The 18,444-nt window shown below is 35.5% G+C and overlaps 1 protein-coding gene across 5 annotated transcripts in view; it reads right to left on the bottom strand.

Annotated features, from left to right (window-relative positions):
* The window catches only part of PDE1C (phosphodiesterase 1C), a 586,050-nt gene that overhangs the window by 45,398 nt on the left and 522,208 nt on the right, over window positions 1–18,444 (bottom strand). For all 5 annotated transcript variants that reach the window (XM_032758380.2, XM_058445830.1, XM_032758382.2 and 2 more), the window contains one exon: window positions 12,659–12,736. In XM_032758380.2, coding sequence (XP_032614271.1) covers window positions 12,659–12,736 — 78 coding nt within the window. The remainder of the gene's footprint in view (window positions 1–12,658; window positions 12,737–18,444) is intronic.

Below are 18,444 nucleotides of genomic sequence, written 5' to 3'. Positions count from 1 at the left end.
AGATTCCTTTAAAAATACAATGGTATATTAATAGTTCCACAAAGTATCTAGAAGACAGAGTGAAACAATGAAAGCTTATGTAGCAATAATTGCAAAGGAAAAGTTGTTCAGAAAGTCTAATTTTATCATTAACAAAGAGTTCATAATATACTTTTATTTGACATTTCTACTATGTAGTTACTTGGTAAGAGACTGGGATCTAAACGCCTATATAAAAAACATGAATTGATGTTAGAAGTTTCCCTTAGTATAACACAATTTATTTAAACCCATCAATCTCATATAATATATCATATATCATATAATCCACATACTATGGATTGGTTAATAGATTTTCCCCAAATCCATAAAATAAAACCAATTATGTTGAGTTTAACAATAACTCTCGTTGTTGGGTCAACCTACAGCACAGCTTCCAAAATTAAATACAGAATGACAATGAAGTATCTAAATCAAAATGTGTAATCAAAAAAACCTTTTAGGGTTTAATTAGTGAAGTTTTAACCAGATACATGAGAATAACAGACACCTAAAAATAATATTACAATTCTCTCCTCCATTTATTGACTTTTTTTTGTTTTCCTTGGACAGGGACATATATATATACATATATATATGTATATATGATTTAAGATGTATGTAACAGTTTATCTTAGAGGGTATATATCATGTATATATGATATATATTAATATATCTTACATGGTATATGTCATATATGCATCATATATCAGATATATCACATGATGCATATCGTATGTATCATATATGTATCATATATGTATGTGTGTACATATATATGTGTGTGTACATATGTGTGTGTATAATTTCAGTTGCTATTTTCATACTACAAATGTGAATTTCAAGACACGAAAATCTGCAAGAGGACAACGGTAGTCACCTGCCATCTTGTTCCTTTATAATTTCTTTATATTCATTATATACTGTCCTTGAAAAGCACAAGGACATTCACTGAACCTGAAAGTATATAAAAAATGCATTGATTTGAAATGGACATTTATTACCAAAAGCGCTAACTGTTCTGATTCACTATGACTCAGATGAAATGCTAGAACCATGAGTAAGTAATAGGCTTTGTACGTCCATGCTCCCAAGAGCAGAAGTCCATAGCAAAAAAGGAACAAGGTGCTTTTTCAGGTTAACACTGTTTGGCCACTTCCCACTCACATATTATGGATTGGCTAATAGATTTTCCCCAAATCCATAAAAAAACCCAATTATGTTGGGTTTAAGCATCACTGAATTCACAATAGCTCTTGTTGTTGGGTCACCCTACAGCACAGCTTCCAAAATTAATTACAAAATGACAGTGAAGTATCTAAATCAAAATGTTTAATCAAAAAAACCTTTTAGAGTTTAATTAGTGAAGTTTTACCCAGATTCATGAGAATAACAGACATCTAAAAATAATATTACAACTCTCTCCTCCATTTATTGACTTTTTGTTGTTTTCCTTGGGCAGGGACATTGGAGTGGAGAGTTTAGATACTTGTCAAACTACTTGAGAAAATAAGGTTGTAAATGCTTTAGAAAACACATGCTAAACCACAGCATTTCCTTACTATTAATGTACCACATGACATAAATATGTTAAGGAAATGGGTCACAGGAGTTTTCATGGACAAATGGCTAAGGGAAATGGGATATTAGTCAGAATTTGTGTTCTTATGATGACTTAATTGGAACCCAAAGCACTCCAGATATTTGGTCCCTCTTTGCTCATGAAAAATAACCTACACAGATGCTGGGTTCTCACGTTGAAAGCAATTCCTTCATTAAAGAAATGTCTACTTTTTGTCAATACATAGAAGGCTGCAGTGGGATACCTTCCCAGACCTAAGAAATATTATCCTTTGAGACAGAAACAAGTTTAGAACCTAAAGGATGGGATTAACTATATGTAGAAACTGCCTCAAATTAGCAGATTTTGACTTCAGTGGCATGACCACTAGTGAAGTATATTACAAATGATTCATTACTAAAAACAGTTAAGCACTGAAGTTATAAAGGGTTAATTTTTAAGGTAAGTAGAAGAGATTCAAAGTTATTGCTATGGCAACACTGTCTTGAGTGTGAGAGAAAAGGATGGGGTAACAGCTTGTCTTCCCAGTTCACATTCCTTGGCCTATTTTACACATCACATGATCTGGGCACACCTTCAGAGAGGTGTAGAGCTAGTGAAAATCTGGTAGTCTAAGGTGGACAAAAAATAATGAGGAAAAAAAATCGAGAATATCTACCTTAAAAACAATGAAGTATCGTCAAGATTAAGGCCCAGAAAAGCAATCAAGGATGACTGAAAGTGAACAAGAACAATAATCTACTCCAAGATATTAACACATCTCATGGCTGAATTAATGTGTGGCTAAAAAACAGGCAAGAAAAGGGGTGCCATAGAGGGGCACCTTTTGCACTGTCAGGATATAGGATATGCAAGATGACCCATATCCACTCTTCTTGGCAGGTCCGTCCCAATGATAGAAACAGATTTCAAGATATTCTACCTTAAGATCACATTTCATCAACTAAGTCCCCTTACATGTTCAGTTCACCAAGCAACCTTCTGATACAATTTGACTTTCCAAGTAGGTTTTCCTTCAAGAAGAAGAAACCACCAACTGGCCAGTTGACATGAGGATCCCAGCGTATGTGGAGTATATATTTCACATTGTACATCAGTAAACTGTCAGTCAAAACTATGCACTGGTCACAAGTATTCATTCCAGTGTCAACAAATCCTCTCCAGCATAATCGACTCTTCCTTTACTGTCAATAAGGAATTCCTTGTTCTGCCACTGTGTAGAGCTCTTCTAGCTAATCAGCAGCCTCTCTTTCCAATCATCACATATCCCCTAAGCTCCCAGATGAAGGAATTTTGTGTTTCCCAAATGAGACCATTCTTATATAAAGAACAAAATGATGAATGGCAAAGTAAATTTCACTAAAAAGTCCTATGTCAAGAATTCTCAAAATGCCAAACATTTTCTATTACTTATGTGTAGTGATGCAACATAAACTAGAGTAGAAGTTTGAACAAAAATGGTCACTAAAACCACCATCCTCTAACAATGGTAAATCCATTAGAATTTGGTCAAAAATCATATCAACAGTTTCTTAGAAACAAATAGATCTTTCAGAAATTGAGAAAAATATTAAAGGAATTACAAAATTCTCCATAACATCTTCTGTATCTAGGGGGTATAAGATTCATTCAAATATGAGTGTGCTGAAGACAAGTAAGTGTGTTCAAGTGTTGCTATGGCTCTGCATGGACCAATGCATAGCCAGTGTCAACTACAAGTGATAACACGAAGCCTGTAGGAAGAAATAGCAGAGATTGGAAAACTAAGGTGATAAAATGAAACATCAACCAAAAGGAAGGTTTTGAGGTGTCTAAAATAGGGCAGTTCTTTATTCTGGCATAGAAAGACAATCCAAAACTATTGTCCTAAGTAGTATGGGGACATTTTTTTTGGAAGAAAGAATAATGTGAGTATGATTCCTCGAGATGAGAAAACTGGAACACAGGTGTCCATGCCAATAAGAAAACTGATAATGCCCTCAGGGTCCATATAACCAGTGAATGCACACCTGCTGAATAAAGGTCATGTGACAAAGCATTTATTGTTTCTCAAATCTCTGGAAATGAACTTAAGACAGAAACAATCTCTAGTAAAGACATACATGTGTCAGTTCTACCCACAGCCTGCTGTTTGACTCTTTTCTCCCCAGATCTGCAAAGCAGGGCACACCTCCACATCTGTACAGGCCCCACCTCCACATCTGTACAGGCCCCTTCTTTCACTACCAGCTTCATCAAAGAGCAGGTCACGATGCCTCACCCTATAGGCAACTAACATTTTTCAAAATATGAACATGATGAAAATTAAATACCACTGAAGTGTAAAGTTGTATCCTTCTGCTGTTTTTATTAATGGCTTGGCAAATCAATTCAAATAGAACAAAAGATGCCTTAAAAGCTCAGAGTCATCCATTCCAAATTTATTTATGTACTCCATTTCAAACTAACTTGTTAGGAATCATCTATTTTTTAAAAAATTAAAAAAGAAAAAAACAGAAAAAATACATACATTTCTTCAGGTGACCGCTGTGAGCCATGTAGCAAGTCAAGGTCATGAGACAACAGCCTTGTGAAGAATTATATAATGTAGATATGATTAGAGGCAAATTCCTATAATGTACACAACAACCCTTTTGATCACGGTTATTTCTTCTATGCAAACTAACAAGAATACTGGCTACACTGCCTCCTCCATTTTTTCTGTACTAAGATCCTAAATAGGAGAACATGATTATCTTGAGAAATATTCAAAAAGAATGGTTGTAAGAAATACAATTTCCTCACTGAGAAAACAAACTGACAAAGCTGTGTCCTGACAGCCACAGTGAAATGCAGAGCTAAGAAATTATTATGTGGATGTAATATACATACCCCTCATACAAGCTTTGTTTTATCTTAATATGGTTTTAAATTTGGCTTTTAATTTTCACATCCCTAATGACGTCAAGGATCTTTTAATGTGCTTATTTGCCAGTTGTATATCTTCTCTAGTGAAAAGTTTGTTCAATTTTTTTGTATGTTTTTAATTGGGTTGTTTTCTTATTATTTAATACTGAGTATCTATATTTAATGAATATCAGTTATTTAACAAATATATGTTTTGCAAATATCCCCCCAGAATGTGAATTGCCTTTTTATTCTCCTAATAGAGGCTTTTGATAAAGCTTAATTTATCAATTTGTTTTTTATGGTTTGTACTTTTGTGGTCATGCCTAATAAATCTTTGCTTAACCCAAGATCAAAAAGAGTTTCTCTTATATTTTCTTAACTAGAAACTGATAGTTTTACATTTTACATTTAGGTTTATGATAAATTTTGGGATGTTGCTTGTATATGATGTATAGTTAGAAATTCACTATTTTGCATATGACATTCAGGCATGTCATCATCATTTGTTGATGACTATCATTTTCCCTTGGAATTATCTTTGCCCTTTATTAAAAATAAATTGTCCATACACATGTAGATCTATTTTTGGAGTATCTAAGCTATTCTGTTGACCTGTTGGTCTGTGTTGATGCCAATACCATGCTGCCTTAATTACCACAGCTTTACAGTAAGTCTTGAAATCAAACCTTCTGTGTAGTCCTCCAACTTTTTCCTTTTTCAAAGTTGCTTTGTCTATTCTGGATGCTTTGTATTTCCATATGAATTTTAGAATCAGCTTGTCAATTTCTACCAAAAAAAGCATACTGGGATTTTAACTGAGGTTGTATTGAACCTATAGATCAACATGGGAAGAATTTACATGTCACCTGTCTCTAGAAAATCCCCAAATATTTGGAAATTAAACATTACACTTATAAATAATTCTTAGGTCAATGTAGATACCAAATGGAAATTAGAAAGTATTTTGAGCTGAATGTGAATGAAAATGCAGCATATCAGAGTTTGGATCATGATGCTAAAGCAGTACTTCAGAAAATCTATACCACTAAATGCCTATACTAAAAAAGAAAAAAATCTCAAATCAGTAATCATGACTTTCACCTTAAGAAACTATAAGAATAAGACAAAGTAAATCCAATAGCAAGCAGAAGAAAGGAAATAATAAAGATGGATATTAATAAAATAGAAAACAGAAAAACAATGGAAAATATTAATGGTGATGATTAATAAAATATATTAACCTTTAGCCACACAGATCAGGGAAAAAGAAAACACAAACTACACATATAAAAAACGAGAGTGATAACATTATTAAAAATTCTACAGATATTAAAATAATAACAACATAATACGAACATCCTTTCAATTTAATTCTATCATGGTCCATGAACATATTTGTTTGCCTTGAATCCTTTTGAATTTATTGGGACTAATTTATTCTCCCAGAATATAGTCTATCTTTTTAAATATTCTGTATGCACTTGAAAAGGATGTGTATTCTTCTATGGTTGGGCATTCTAGGAATGCCAATTATGTCAAGTTGATTGACACTGTTGTACAAGTCTTTGTTTCCTTGCTGATTTTCATATCTACTTAGTCTATTAAGAGATATTAATGTCTCCAAGTAAACTGTGAATTAAAAATTTTTTTGTAGTTTGTTTCAAGTATTTGGTGCATAAATGTAAAAAATGATTATATTCTCTTGATAAATGGACATTATCATTATGAAATGAACTTCTTTATTGCTGAAACTTCTTTATTCCTGTCTTTGTTCTGATATCTACTTTGTCATATATTAATATAGCCACCTAGGCTTTCTTTTGATTAGTGTTAAGACAGTATACCAATTTACAACCTTTTACTTTTATGCTATTTGTGTCCTTTTTTGATTGTTTTTGTTTTTATTTGTATATGTTTATGCGATACAAGTGTAATTTTATTGCATTAATATATTTGATAGTGGTGAAGTCAGGAATTTTATATTTGTGTCTTTTTGTATAAAGTCATAATATATTTGAATACTACAATCTCACAATCTCTGCCTTTTAATTAAGGCACTTAAGTCATTTATATTTAACGTGATAACTGATTTGCTTTGTTTTAATTCTGTGATCTTCCTATTTGTTTTCTATTTGTCTCATCTGCTCTTTATTCCCTTCTTACTCTTTTTCTACCTTGTTTTGGATTAATTATTTTATGATTCCATTTTATCTGTTGTTGGCTAATCAGCTATATATCTTTGTTTTGTTGTTTTAGTGATTGCTTTAGAGCTTATAATAAATATGCTCTTAATTTACCTCAATCCTCCAATAATTATAAAATCACCTCTTGTGTGATACTGAACCTTACAATAGATACCCCATTTCTCCCCTACTGGACTTTTTGCTACTATAGTCATACATTTTATTTTTGTATATGTTATAAACTAAACAGTACATTTATATTATTTTGTTTACCTAGTCAATTATCATTCAGATAAATTAGAAAAATCATATATATTTATCTATGTAGTTGCCATTTTTAATGCTCTTCATTCTTTTGTACAGATCCTTATTTTCATACAGCATAATTATCCTTTGCCTTTCCTTAAAATTTCTTGCATGGTGCATCTACTAGTGATGAATTCATTAAGTTTTTGTATGTCTGATGAAAACATCTTAATTACATCTTGGTTGCTGAAAAATATTTTTGCTAGGCATAGAATTCTTCGTTGATTTTTTTCCTTTCATTAATTAAAAAATTTAGCTCCGCTGTCTTCTCATTTGCATTGTTCCTCACAAGAAATCTACTGTCATCCTTATGTTTGTTTGTCTGTACATATGTATAATTTTTCTCTGGCAGTTTTTAAATTTTTCTCTTCATCACTGGTTTTGAGCAATCTGATTATAGTATGCTTTTGTGTAGTTTTCCTTATATTCCCTGTGCTTGAGATGTATTGAGCTTCTTGAATCTGTGGATTTATAGTTTTCATCATCTGACAAAATTATAGCCCCTGATTTTTCAAATATTTTTCCTCCTCTCTCCTCTACCTGGGGATTCCAAGTACACATTTATTAGGCTATTTGAAGGTGTCCTACAATTCTGTTTTTATTCTTTTTTTCTATTTCCTTCTGGGTAGTTTCTATTGCTATCGTTTTGCTACTCTTTTCCTCTCTGAAGTCTAATTCCATCCAGTGTATTTACCATTAATCTCATCTAATGTTACTCTGTCAATACCATCAATCACGTTTCTCATATCAGATATTGTAGTTTTCATATTTAGAAGTTTGATTTTAGTCTTTTAAAAAGATCTTCCATGTGTCTACTTCTGAACATATGGGCTACAGTTACAAGAACTGCTTTTATGTATTTGTCTGCTAATTCTAACATCTGTTTCAGTTCTGGGTTGGTTTCAATTGGTTGGGCTTTTTCTTTATTGTGGGTAGTGTTTTCTTGCTGCATTGCATGCCTGGTAATTTTTTATTGGATGCCAAACATTGTGAATTTCACCTTGTTGGGTGCTGGATATTTTTGTCCTCTATGTATATCCTTGAGCTTTATTCTGGGATGCAGTTAAATTACTTGGAAACACTTTAATCCCTTTTATGTCTTGCTTTTAAGATTGTTAGATAGAACCAGAGCAACATATAGGCTACAGCTAATTATTCCCATGACTAAAGCAAGAAAGATTATGAGTCTTTTACCTAATTTTCTTTAAATAATGAGATATTCAAATCTGGCTAGTGGGAATAGGCACTTTTCCCTGACTTGTGTGAACATCAGGACTGTTCCCTCTAATCCTCTTGGATGGTTCTGTTCTGGCCTCAGGTAGTTTCCTCATTGCATGCGTTGTTCAGTGTAGTAGTTTCCCTTTACACACAAAGGATATTTTCTAAGACTCCCAGGAGATGTCTAAAACCTCAGATAGTACTGAACCCTATATGTATTACACACACATTTTTCTTCTTCACAATTTCATTGATAGATTTCATTCTTAGCATAGATCTTAGCAGCCTCAGCATAATTTTTTTTCTTTATTAGTCAAGAACTTTCATCTTTTTACTTAAAAGAAGTACTTTGTGGCTTCTCTTTGGCATATCTGAATTGCCAACATCTCCATTCTTATGCTTTGGAACCATTGTTAAGTAATATAAAGGTACTTAATTGCAAGCACTGTGATACTTCAACAGTCAATGTGATAAACGAGACAGCTATTAAGTGACAGGTGGGTAGTAAGTACAGCCAGTACAGTGCAGATAATGCTGGACAAAGGGCTGATTCACATCCTAGGTGGAATAGAGCAGTGATATGGTTGGCTGTGTCCCCACCCAAATCTCATCTTGAATCATAGCTCCCATAACCTCCATGTGTCACAGGAGGGACCCACGGGGAGGTAATTGCATTATGGGGATGAGTTTTTCTCATGATAGTAAATAAGTCTCACGAGATCTGATGATTTTAAAATGGGTGGTTCCCTTGCACACACTTTCTTGTCTGCCACCATGTAAGATGTGCCTTTGCTCCTCCTTTGCCTTCCACCATGACTGTGAGGCCTCCTCAACCATATGGAACTGTGAGTCCATTAAACTTCTCTTTCCTTTATAAATTACCCAGTTTGGGGTATGTCTTTATTAGCAGCCTGAGAACGGACTAATACAAGCAGGACGGCATGAGATTTCATCACATTCTCAGAATGGTGTGCAATTTAAAACTTATAATTGTTGATTTCTGGAATTTTCCACTTAATATTTTCAGACCACAGTTGGCTATGGGTAATTAAAACCACAGAAAGTGAAACTGATAATAAGGGAGTACTACTGTACTCTTATATTCTTCAGATCTCTAGAATTTATCTCTCTGTAATCCTCTTCTCTCCAGTATTTTGTTCTGTTAACTAAAGCCATCTTGGTCTTCCTGGATTTTTATCCAACTTCTCAACTCAGAGAGTCACTGAGATGTGCCTATGTCACTCCTTTCTATGCTGCCTGGAAGTCCTCTCAAGGCAGTAAGCTGAGACAATTGTAGGGCTCATTTCATTTATTTCCTGGCTCTCAAAGATCACTGTTCTCCATTTCCTGATGTCTAGTATCTTAAAAAGCACTCTTCCACATATGTTGTCTGGGGTTTTGGGTTGTTTCAGGTGGGAGGGTAAATCCAGTTCTTGTTACTTATCTTCGGCAAAAGCAGACATTCATAGACTGTCTTTTGCCGACCCTTTCCACTCTTCATAACTCACTTTTCAGTTTCATGAGACCATCCATAAACATTCCAGTTCCCAGGATATTCAATAAAGGAGAAACTCCTGCTGAATTCCCTCCCTAAGACTTGGTTTATAACCACGCAGGGCCTAATCATAATCTGTTGTTTGAGAGGCACAAAAGATAGCTATCTCTTATTTCTCTGTTAATGCGATCAAGTAAAGTTAAGGGCAAGTTTGTATTTCTGGATAGCTATAATAAATTATGGCAAGTCCATGAGGCTATGTTATTACAAGCATGACTAAAAATACACTGAAAAGAATACATTTGTGTGGTAACCCACAAGTCTTCCAATGCCAATGGAAAAGTTTAAGCATGATTAGAATCTTGGCTCAGAGACCTAGATCTTTTTATGTCAATACATTTCTCCCTAGGGGTAAGTAAGGTACTTTCAAAGGACATCCATTCTTTGAAGTCAGTTAGAAAATTACTGCTGCAAGGTACTAAATAGTACTGCAGTAGACTTACAGAGATAATGTACAGCTGCAATGTGTTCATTATGCCAGGATGTAATTTAGTTTTCAGCACATACTACTCCCCCCTGTGCATGCCCTGGCTCATGGGAGTTTGGGAATAGCCAACTGTGATTCAGTTTCCACTGGGTTTCTCTCCCAATGTTCACACTGGGCATGAATTGTACCCAGATACTCCCTCTCAAATATTAAAGAGAACTAGTCACCAATGGTTCCCAGGGATTGGTCTAGGGGCAGGGACATTAAAAATTGTTAAATTGACTACCACTCATTATCAGATATAATAGGATCCAAAAAGAAATGTTCAAAAATGTATCTGGTTGTTTCTACACAGTTTTAAAAACAATCAATATATCTCCTGATCTACATATTTCCTTTTAAAATTTTTCTGAAGTAGAGAGCTTTAATGACCAAAAAGAAAAGTGTAGGTGGGACTCATCAAATTGCTTTCCACTTCCTGCCACCAAGAATTGGCTTTAGTCCTGTTAAAGGTTTTGGACTAAAATAGTGCAAGTCACTGAAGCTCAATGCTCTAAGTTCTATTGATACCAAAGCAGTAATGATGTCATATTAGTCCATCAATGAATATAAAATGCAAAGTTGTTCATGATTATGTTTGTGTGCAAACTTCCAAGTATACAGACACACCAGGACCTACTTGAGGAAGTGGAAGAACATGCTATGGAGGGAAACAGAGACAGACATTAAAAAATGTCTCTTTTATTTATAGCAGTCTGCTTACTGCCCCATGAGATCAAGAATCCTGCTCATTAAACAATCAAACTTTACACTTACTTGCACAATAGGACATAAAATCTATTTTATCACTTCCCCCCTCTCCCCCCAAAAAACCTGTTTAATTCTTTTAAATACTTGGGTATGATTCAGTTAAAAAGGACACAGTTAAAAAGGCTTTATGAAGGTGATAAAATGTAATCCACAATGCCCATATGACATCATTATAGCAGATGTTTGTACCACAATATATAAGTGCAACAAGATTCAAAATCACATATGAAAAATTGGGGACTTGATTTATTCTGGGCTTTTATGCTATAGAAATTTAACAGGAAGCTGTGGGCCAATAGTTGGATACAGGATGGAGAAAGTGTCTGGGTTCTGGGTTTGAAGTAGACACTGTTCCTCCACTGTACATTTTCTGGCTTTGGTTGCCTTGATTTAGTATTGATGGCTGGCAAAGAGCCTCTGGTATTTAAACAAACCTTACCTATAATAGAGTCTGGCTCAGAGACTGTCATTCTAAATTCTATTTTGTTCTGTGTAATTTACTTCTTAGTCACAATTATTCAAGAAGGGTACACTCATTAGGTACGTGATTTCCATTTGCATAAGCACATTGGTAAAAAAAAAATTGCAGGTATGTGTTCCCCAGGTATTATGTAATAAGACACCTGGAGTTAATTATTTGCATTGTCCTTTTAGAAAAAGTTTGAGAACTGTTTTCATGCATGCAAGCAAAGACAGCATGTCATAACAGCTTAGGGCTGAAAGCTAAAGGTACTGCTTCCTTTATAATAGATGTGCAAAGAATTACGTTCCAATTTCTTCTTACTCTTCCACCTGGTTACCCAGCATTTGTTCTTCAAAGGTATTCTAACCAAATGATTCAAAGAAGAGTTTAGCACCAAATATGATGTCTCCAGGGAGGTATGATTTAGAGAGTCTGGGATTCTCTCAAAAACCACTCCGTGGAAACTTTAATTTTTAGCTTAATATAATGTCTGTGTATGAGGGGATAACTAGTAACGACTTGTGTGATAGCTGAAACAATGGAGTTTATGTAAAAGGCCAGGGCAGGTGTTTCAATCTTCTAGTTCAAAGTGTGAAGGGTAATATAATTTGAACTTTCAGGTTTTAGAAACAGTAAAATGTTGTTAATCTTGCGTTTTGCATTGTCATTGCCTTTAGGACTTGTTCTTGCTGGCAAAACTGTATTTTACAACCATATATGCTGCCTCCCAACATTAGCACTATAAAGACCCCTGTCTTTGTTTTTGTTTTAAACAAAAATAAGAACTAGTTCAAGGGAAAAAAACATGAAAACATAAAACATGGAACATTTCTTATTTATGCTGCATGATTCCCCATCAAAAAACTTATGAATACATTAGCAGTATATGATACTCCATTCTAGCTGTCTGATCAGCAAGTCCAAAATAAACTTTTTATGATGTTTAAGATGAAAAATGGCAAGTAGGAAAAGAAAGGGTATAGAAAACATTTGTGATGGAGAAAGTGGGGTGAAGGGAAAGAGATACAGCAATAATTTATAAATTATTGATAAAAGGATAATAGTACCCTTTAAATATAGCGAAGGGTTTTTTTCAGGATATAAGAATATATTCACAACCACTATTTCAATTTTGGGTATGATTCTAACAAGCTTACATTAAACTGCACATTTTATGGAAAAATGTAATGAGAATAATACTCTTACCATCTGTTTTCTTTGAATCGTTTCCGATGTTAGAGTGATCCTTCTTGTCTGTCTTATTTTTAGCATCTTTCAAGTCACCTGAAAGTAATAAACATGACAAACAGTATATGTATACAGCTGAGGGGGGTGTTATAAACATCTTTAAACCTGCCAAGGTTTAAAAAAGTGCAGCATAATTTTATAGTCATGAGAGTGTATGTGTCTGAGTGTAAATATCTTTTGTAATCACGTCAGGTCCTGGAAATTGGATTGTGATGCAGAAATTGAGGCTGAAAGTTCTTGTTAAACAGAGTTGTAGTTAAGTTATGTGTTTATCTTCTAAGAGAAGCAGTTAAGATTTACTGTTAGGCTGTGGAGTGAGGAGAAACCCGAGCTAACTGTAAGTTCTACCAATTAATAGCTATTTAAGTTCTCTGTGCTTCAGTTTTCTTATCTGCAAAATGGGTATGTTAATACCTACCTTATAGGCATATTGGATAAATTAGAAGGCATATCACTCAATACAGTTATTATTATTCTAAAACAGAGCTATAAATGGTATTTTAATAAATGATCTTGTCAAAATGTAGTTTGTAAAAGTTGTAAAATGCTATTCTTAGAAAGAACACGTGACAAAAATGTATTTAATCCACTTATGAGGGAATAGTAAGAAGGTTCCAAGAGTACTGGAGCTGGGTATTGACAAGTATTTTAGAAACACGTGAAAATATATTTGCTACGTTAGAGACAAAACTGGTTATATCCTACAGGGCAATAAAACCATAACTTTTGGGGTTACCATCTCTCTCAGTCAAAAATCTATAAATTAGCATATAACTTCACAGTACCTAGGCTTGAATCAAATAGTAAATACAGTTAAACACAGTTATGTTCTTCAAGAGTAGCATTCAGCAAATTAAGGCCCCTGGGTCAATGGTGCCCATCATCGATTATGGCAAATAAAGTTTTCTTGAAACGTGGCCACACTTACTCATTTACATATTGTCCTTGGCTGCTCTCATGCTGCAACAGCTGAGCTGAATAGTTGCAAAGAGACAGGCAAAGCCAGAAATATTTTCTATCTGGTTCTTTACAGTAAAACAGTGCTGCACCCCTATCTAAAATAATTTAATAATCCCTGGGCATGTGTGTTCAACAATATGCCAGTATTACATGGAAAGGTCAGGGGCCTCTTCACCCAGCCTTATTTTCAAGTGTTGGATATTTTCTTACCAGTCTTACTAATGGAAGCTTTCTTTTTAGCCTTCATAAAACCAAGAATACATTCTCACTCAAATACTGGTACTTATTGAAGTCAAAAGATCCCAATAATAATTGGAGTGAGCTGGGCCTCCAGGGAATGTGTATGAGGGACAGGATTTACTCTTGTTTACTTTACTTGTGCCAGGCAGTGTGCTAAATGCTTTGCATGCATCATTTTATTAAATCTTCTAATAGCCCCATTATGAAGGGTCTACTATTATTGAAAGTAGACAGCTTCATCAAAGATTCATTCACTAAATGTCCAATTTGTAAAATTTGCGGAATAACCCACTCACCAAATGATTGAGGATGTTTTACAAATTTGAGTTTTTTTCTTGAGGTTCCTGCAGCCAGTTGGACAAACACAGGCCATTCCATCTATGTCAAGGGGTATGGACTGCCCACTCACACATTTCATACCCCACCCTGAACTCACATCTGTCCCAACCTTGCACCTGGATCTCCCTCTTGCAACAAAACTGCCAAGCCCTCAACTATAGTATTTGCAACTTGTCTATGAAGCTCAAGTTTTAGATTTCAGACTTCTGTTCACTATTTCCATTTCTAAATGCCTTTGGCCTATGAATTTATAAAGAAATGATTATCTAAGGATGATTCAGGACTATTGGGGGCTGTAATATATTCTACAAACCACATACTTTCAATGGAATTTGACAAATACTAAGCTAAGCTAGAAGTCAATAAACTCTCCAGGTTCCCTCTCATTCTTAATTCTGAAATGGGATGGACTGTGATATGGTTTGGCTGTGTCCCCACCAAAATCTCATCTTTAATTGTACCTCCCATAATTCCCATGTGTTGTGGAAGGAACCCAGTGGAAGAGAATTGAATCATGGGGGCAGTTTCCCCCATACTGTTCTTGTGGTAATGAATAAGTCTCACGAGATCCGATGGCTTCATAAGGAAAAACCCCTTTTGCTTGGTTTTCATTCTTTCTTGCCACTACCATGTAAGATGTGCCTTTCACCTTCCACCATGATTGTGAAGCCTCCCCAGCCACGTGGAACTGTGAGCCCATTAAGCCTCTTTTTCTTTTTTTTTTTTTAAATATTACAATTTTTTTTATTATACTTTAGGTTTTAGGGTACATGTGCACAATGTGCAGGTTTGTTACATATGTATCCATGTGCCACGTTGATTTCCTGCACCCATTAACTCGTCATTTAGCATTAGGTATATCTCCTAATGCTGTCCCTCCCCCCTCCCCCCACCCCACAACAGTCCCCGGAATGTGATGTTCCCCTTCCTGTGTCCATGAGTTCTCATTGTTCAATTCCCACCTATGAGTGAGAACATGTGGTGTTTGGTTTTTTGTCCTTGCGATAGTTTACTGAGAATGATGTTTTCCAGTTTCATCCATGTCCCTACAAAGGACACGAACTCATCATTTTTTATGGCTGCATAGTATTCCATGGTGTGTATGTGCCACATTTTCTTAATCCAGTCTATCGTTGTTGGACATTTGGGTTGGTTCCAACTCTTTGCTATTGTGAATAGTGCCGCAATAAACATACGTGTGCATGTGTCTTTATAGCAGCATGATTTGTACTCCTTTGGGTATATACCCAGTAATGGGATGGCTGGGTCAAATGGTATTTCTAGTTCTAGATCCCTGAGGAATCGCCACACTGACTTCCACCATGGTTGAACTAGTTTACAGTCCCACCAACAGTGTAAAAGTGTTCCTATTTCTCCACATCCTCTCCAGCACCTGTTGTTTCCTGATTTTTTAATGATGGCCATTCTAACTGGTGTGAGATGGTATCTCACTGTGGTTTTGATTTGCATTTCTCTGATGGCCAGTGATGATGAGCATTTCTTCATGTGTTTTTTGGCTGCATAAATGTCTTCTTTTGAGAAGTGTCTGTTCATGTCCTTCACCCACTTTTCGATGGGGTTGTTTTTTTCTTGTAAATTTGAGTTCACTGTAGATTCTGGATATTAGCCCTTTGTCAGATGAGTAGGTTGCAAAAATTTTCTCCCATTCTGTAGGTTGCCTGTTCACTCTGATGGTAGTTTCTTTTGCTGTGCAGAAGCTCTTTAGTTTAATTAGATCCCATTGTGAATTTTGGCTTTTGTTGCCATTGCTTTTGGTGTTTTAGACATGAAGTCCTTGCCCATGCCTATGTCCTGAATGGTATTGCCTAGGTTTTCTTGTAGGATTTTAATGGTTTTAGGTCTAACATTTAAGTCTTTAATACATCTTGAATTAATTTTTGTATAAGGTGTAAGGAAGGGATCCAGTTTCAGCTTTCTACCTATGGCTAGCCAGTTTTCCCAGCACCATTTATTAAACAGGGAATCCTTTCCCCATTTCTTGTTTTTGTCAGGTTTGTCAAAGATCAGATAGTTGTAGCTATGCAGCATCATTTCTGAGGGCTCTGTTCTGTTCCATTGATCTATGTCTCTGTTGTGGTACCAGTACCATGCTGTTTTGGTTACTGTAGCCTTGTAGTATAGTTTGAAGTCAGGTAGGGTGATGCCTCCAGCTTTGTTCTTTTGGCTTAGGATTGACTTGGCGATGCGGGCTCTTTTTTGGTTCCATATGAACTTTAAAGTAGTTTTTTCCAATTCTGTGAAGAAAGTCATTGGTAGCTTGATGGGGATGGCATTGAATCTATAAATGACCTTGGGCAGTATGGCCATTTTCACGATTTTGATTCTTCCTACCCATGAGCATGGAATGTTCTTCCATTTGTTTGTATCCTCTTTTATTTCATTGAGCAGTGGTTTGTAGTTCTCCTTGAAGAGGTCCTTCACATCCCTTGTAAGTTGGATTCCTAGGTATTTTATTCTCTTTGAAGCAATTGTGAATGGGAGTTCACTCATGATTTGGCTCTCTGTTTGTCTGTTATTGATGTACAAGAATGCTTGTGATTTTTGTACATTAATTTTGTATCCTGAGACTTTGCTGAAGTTGCTAATCAGCTTAAGGAGATTTTGGGCTGAGACAATGGGGTTTTCTAGATATACAATCATGTCATCTGCAAACAGGGACAATTTGACTTCCTCTTTTCCTAATTGAATACCCTTTATTTCCTTCTCCTGCCTGATTGCTCTGGCCAGAACTTCCAGCACTATGTTGAATAGGAGCGGTGAGAGAGGGCATCCCTGTCTTGTGCCAGTTTTCAGAGGGAATGCTTCCAGTTTTTGCCCATTCAGTATGATATTGGCTGTGGGTTTGTTATAGATAGCTCTTACTATTTTGAGATACGTCCCATCAATATCTAATTTATTGAGAGTTTTTAGCATGAAGGGTTGTTGAATTTTGTCAAAGGCCTTTTCTGCATCTATTGAGATAATCATGTGGTTTTTGTCTTTGGTTCTGTTTATATGCTGGATTACATTTATTGATTTGCGTATGTTGAACCAGCCTTGCATCCCAGGGATGAAGCCCACTTGATCATGGTGGATAAGCTTTTTGATGTGCTGCTGGATTCGGTTTGCCAGTATTTTATTGAGGATTTTGGCATCAATGTTCATCAAGGATATTGGTCTGAAATTCTTTTTTTGGTTATGTCTCTGCCGGGCTTTGGTATCAGGACGATGCTGGCTTCATAAAATGTGTTAGGGAGGATTCCCTCTTTTTCTATCAATTGGAATAGTTTCAGAAGGAATGGTACCAGTTCCTCCTTGTACCTCTGGTAGAATTCGGTTGTGAATCCATCAGGTCCTGGACTCTTTTTGGTTGGTAAGCGGTTGATTATTGCCACAATTTCAGAACCTGTTATTGGTCTATTCAGAGATTCAACTTCTTCCTGATTTAGTCTTGGGAGGGTGTATTTGTCGAGGAATTTATCCATTTCTTCTAGATTTTCTAGTTTATTTGCGTAGAGGTGTTTGTAGTATTCTCTGATGGTAGATTGTATTTCTGTGGGATCGGTGGTGATATCCCCTTTTTCATTTTTTATTGCGTCTATTTGATTCTTCTCTCTTTTCTTCTTTATTAGTCTTGCTAGCGGTCTATCAATTTTGTTGATCTTTTCAAAAAACCAGCTCTTGGATTCATTAATTTTTGAAGGGTTTTTTGTGTCTCTATTTCCTTCAGTTCTGCTCTGATTTTAGTTATTTCTAGCCTTCTGCTAGCTTTTGAATGTGTTTGCTCTTGCTTTTCTAGTTCTTTTAATTGTGATGTTAGGGTGTCAATTTTGGATCTTTCCTGCTTTCTCTTGTGGGCATTTAGTGCTATAAATTTCCCTCTACACACTGCTTTGAACGTGTCCCAGAGATTCTGGTATGTTGTGTCTTTGTTCTCGTTGGTTTCAAAGAACATCTTTATTTCTGCCTTCATTTCATTATGTACCCAGTAGTCATTCAGGAGCAGGTTGTTCAGTTTCCATGTAGTTGAGCGGTTTTGAGTGAGTTTCTTAATCCTGAGTTCTAGTTTGATTGCACTGTGGTCTGAGAGACAGTTTGTTATAATTTCTGTTCTTTTACATTTGCTGAGGAGAGCTTTACTTCCAACTATGTGGTCAATTTTGGAATAGGTGTGGTGTGGTGCTGAAAAAAATGTATATTCTGTT

The sequence above is a fragment of the Hylobates moloch genome, unplaced genomic scaffold (assembly GCF_009828535.3).
Source record: "Hylobates moloch isolate HMO894 unplaced genomic scaffold, HMol_V3 SCAFFOLD_1, whole genome shotgun sequence".
In the NCBI taxonomy this organism is placed as follows: Eukaryota; Metazoa; Chordata; class Mammalia; order Primates; family Hylobatidae; genus Hylobates; species Hylobates moloch.
The sequence above is the reverse complement of the archived record's forward strand: the minus strand, read 5'-3'. Positions and strand labels throughout refer to the sequence as shown.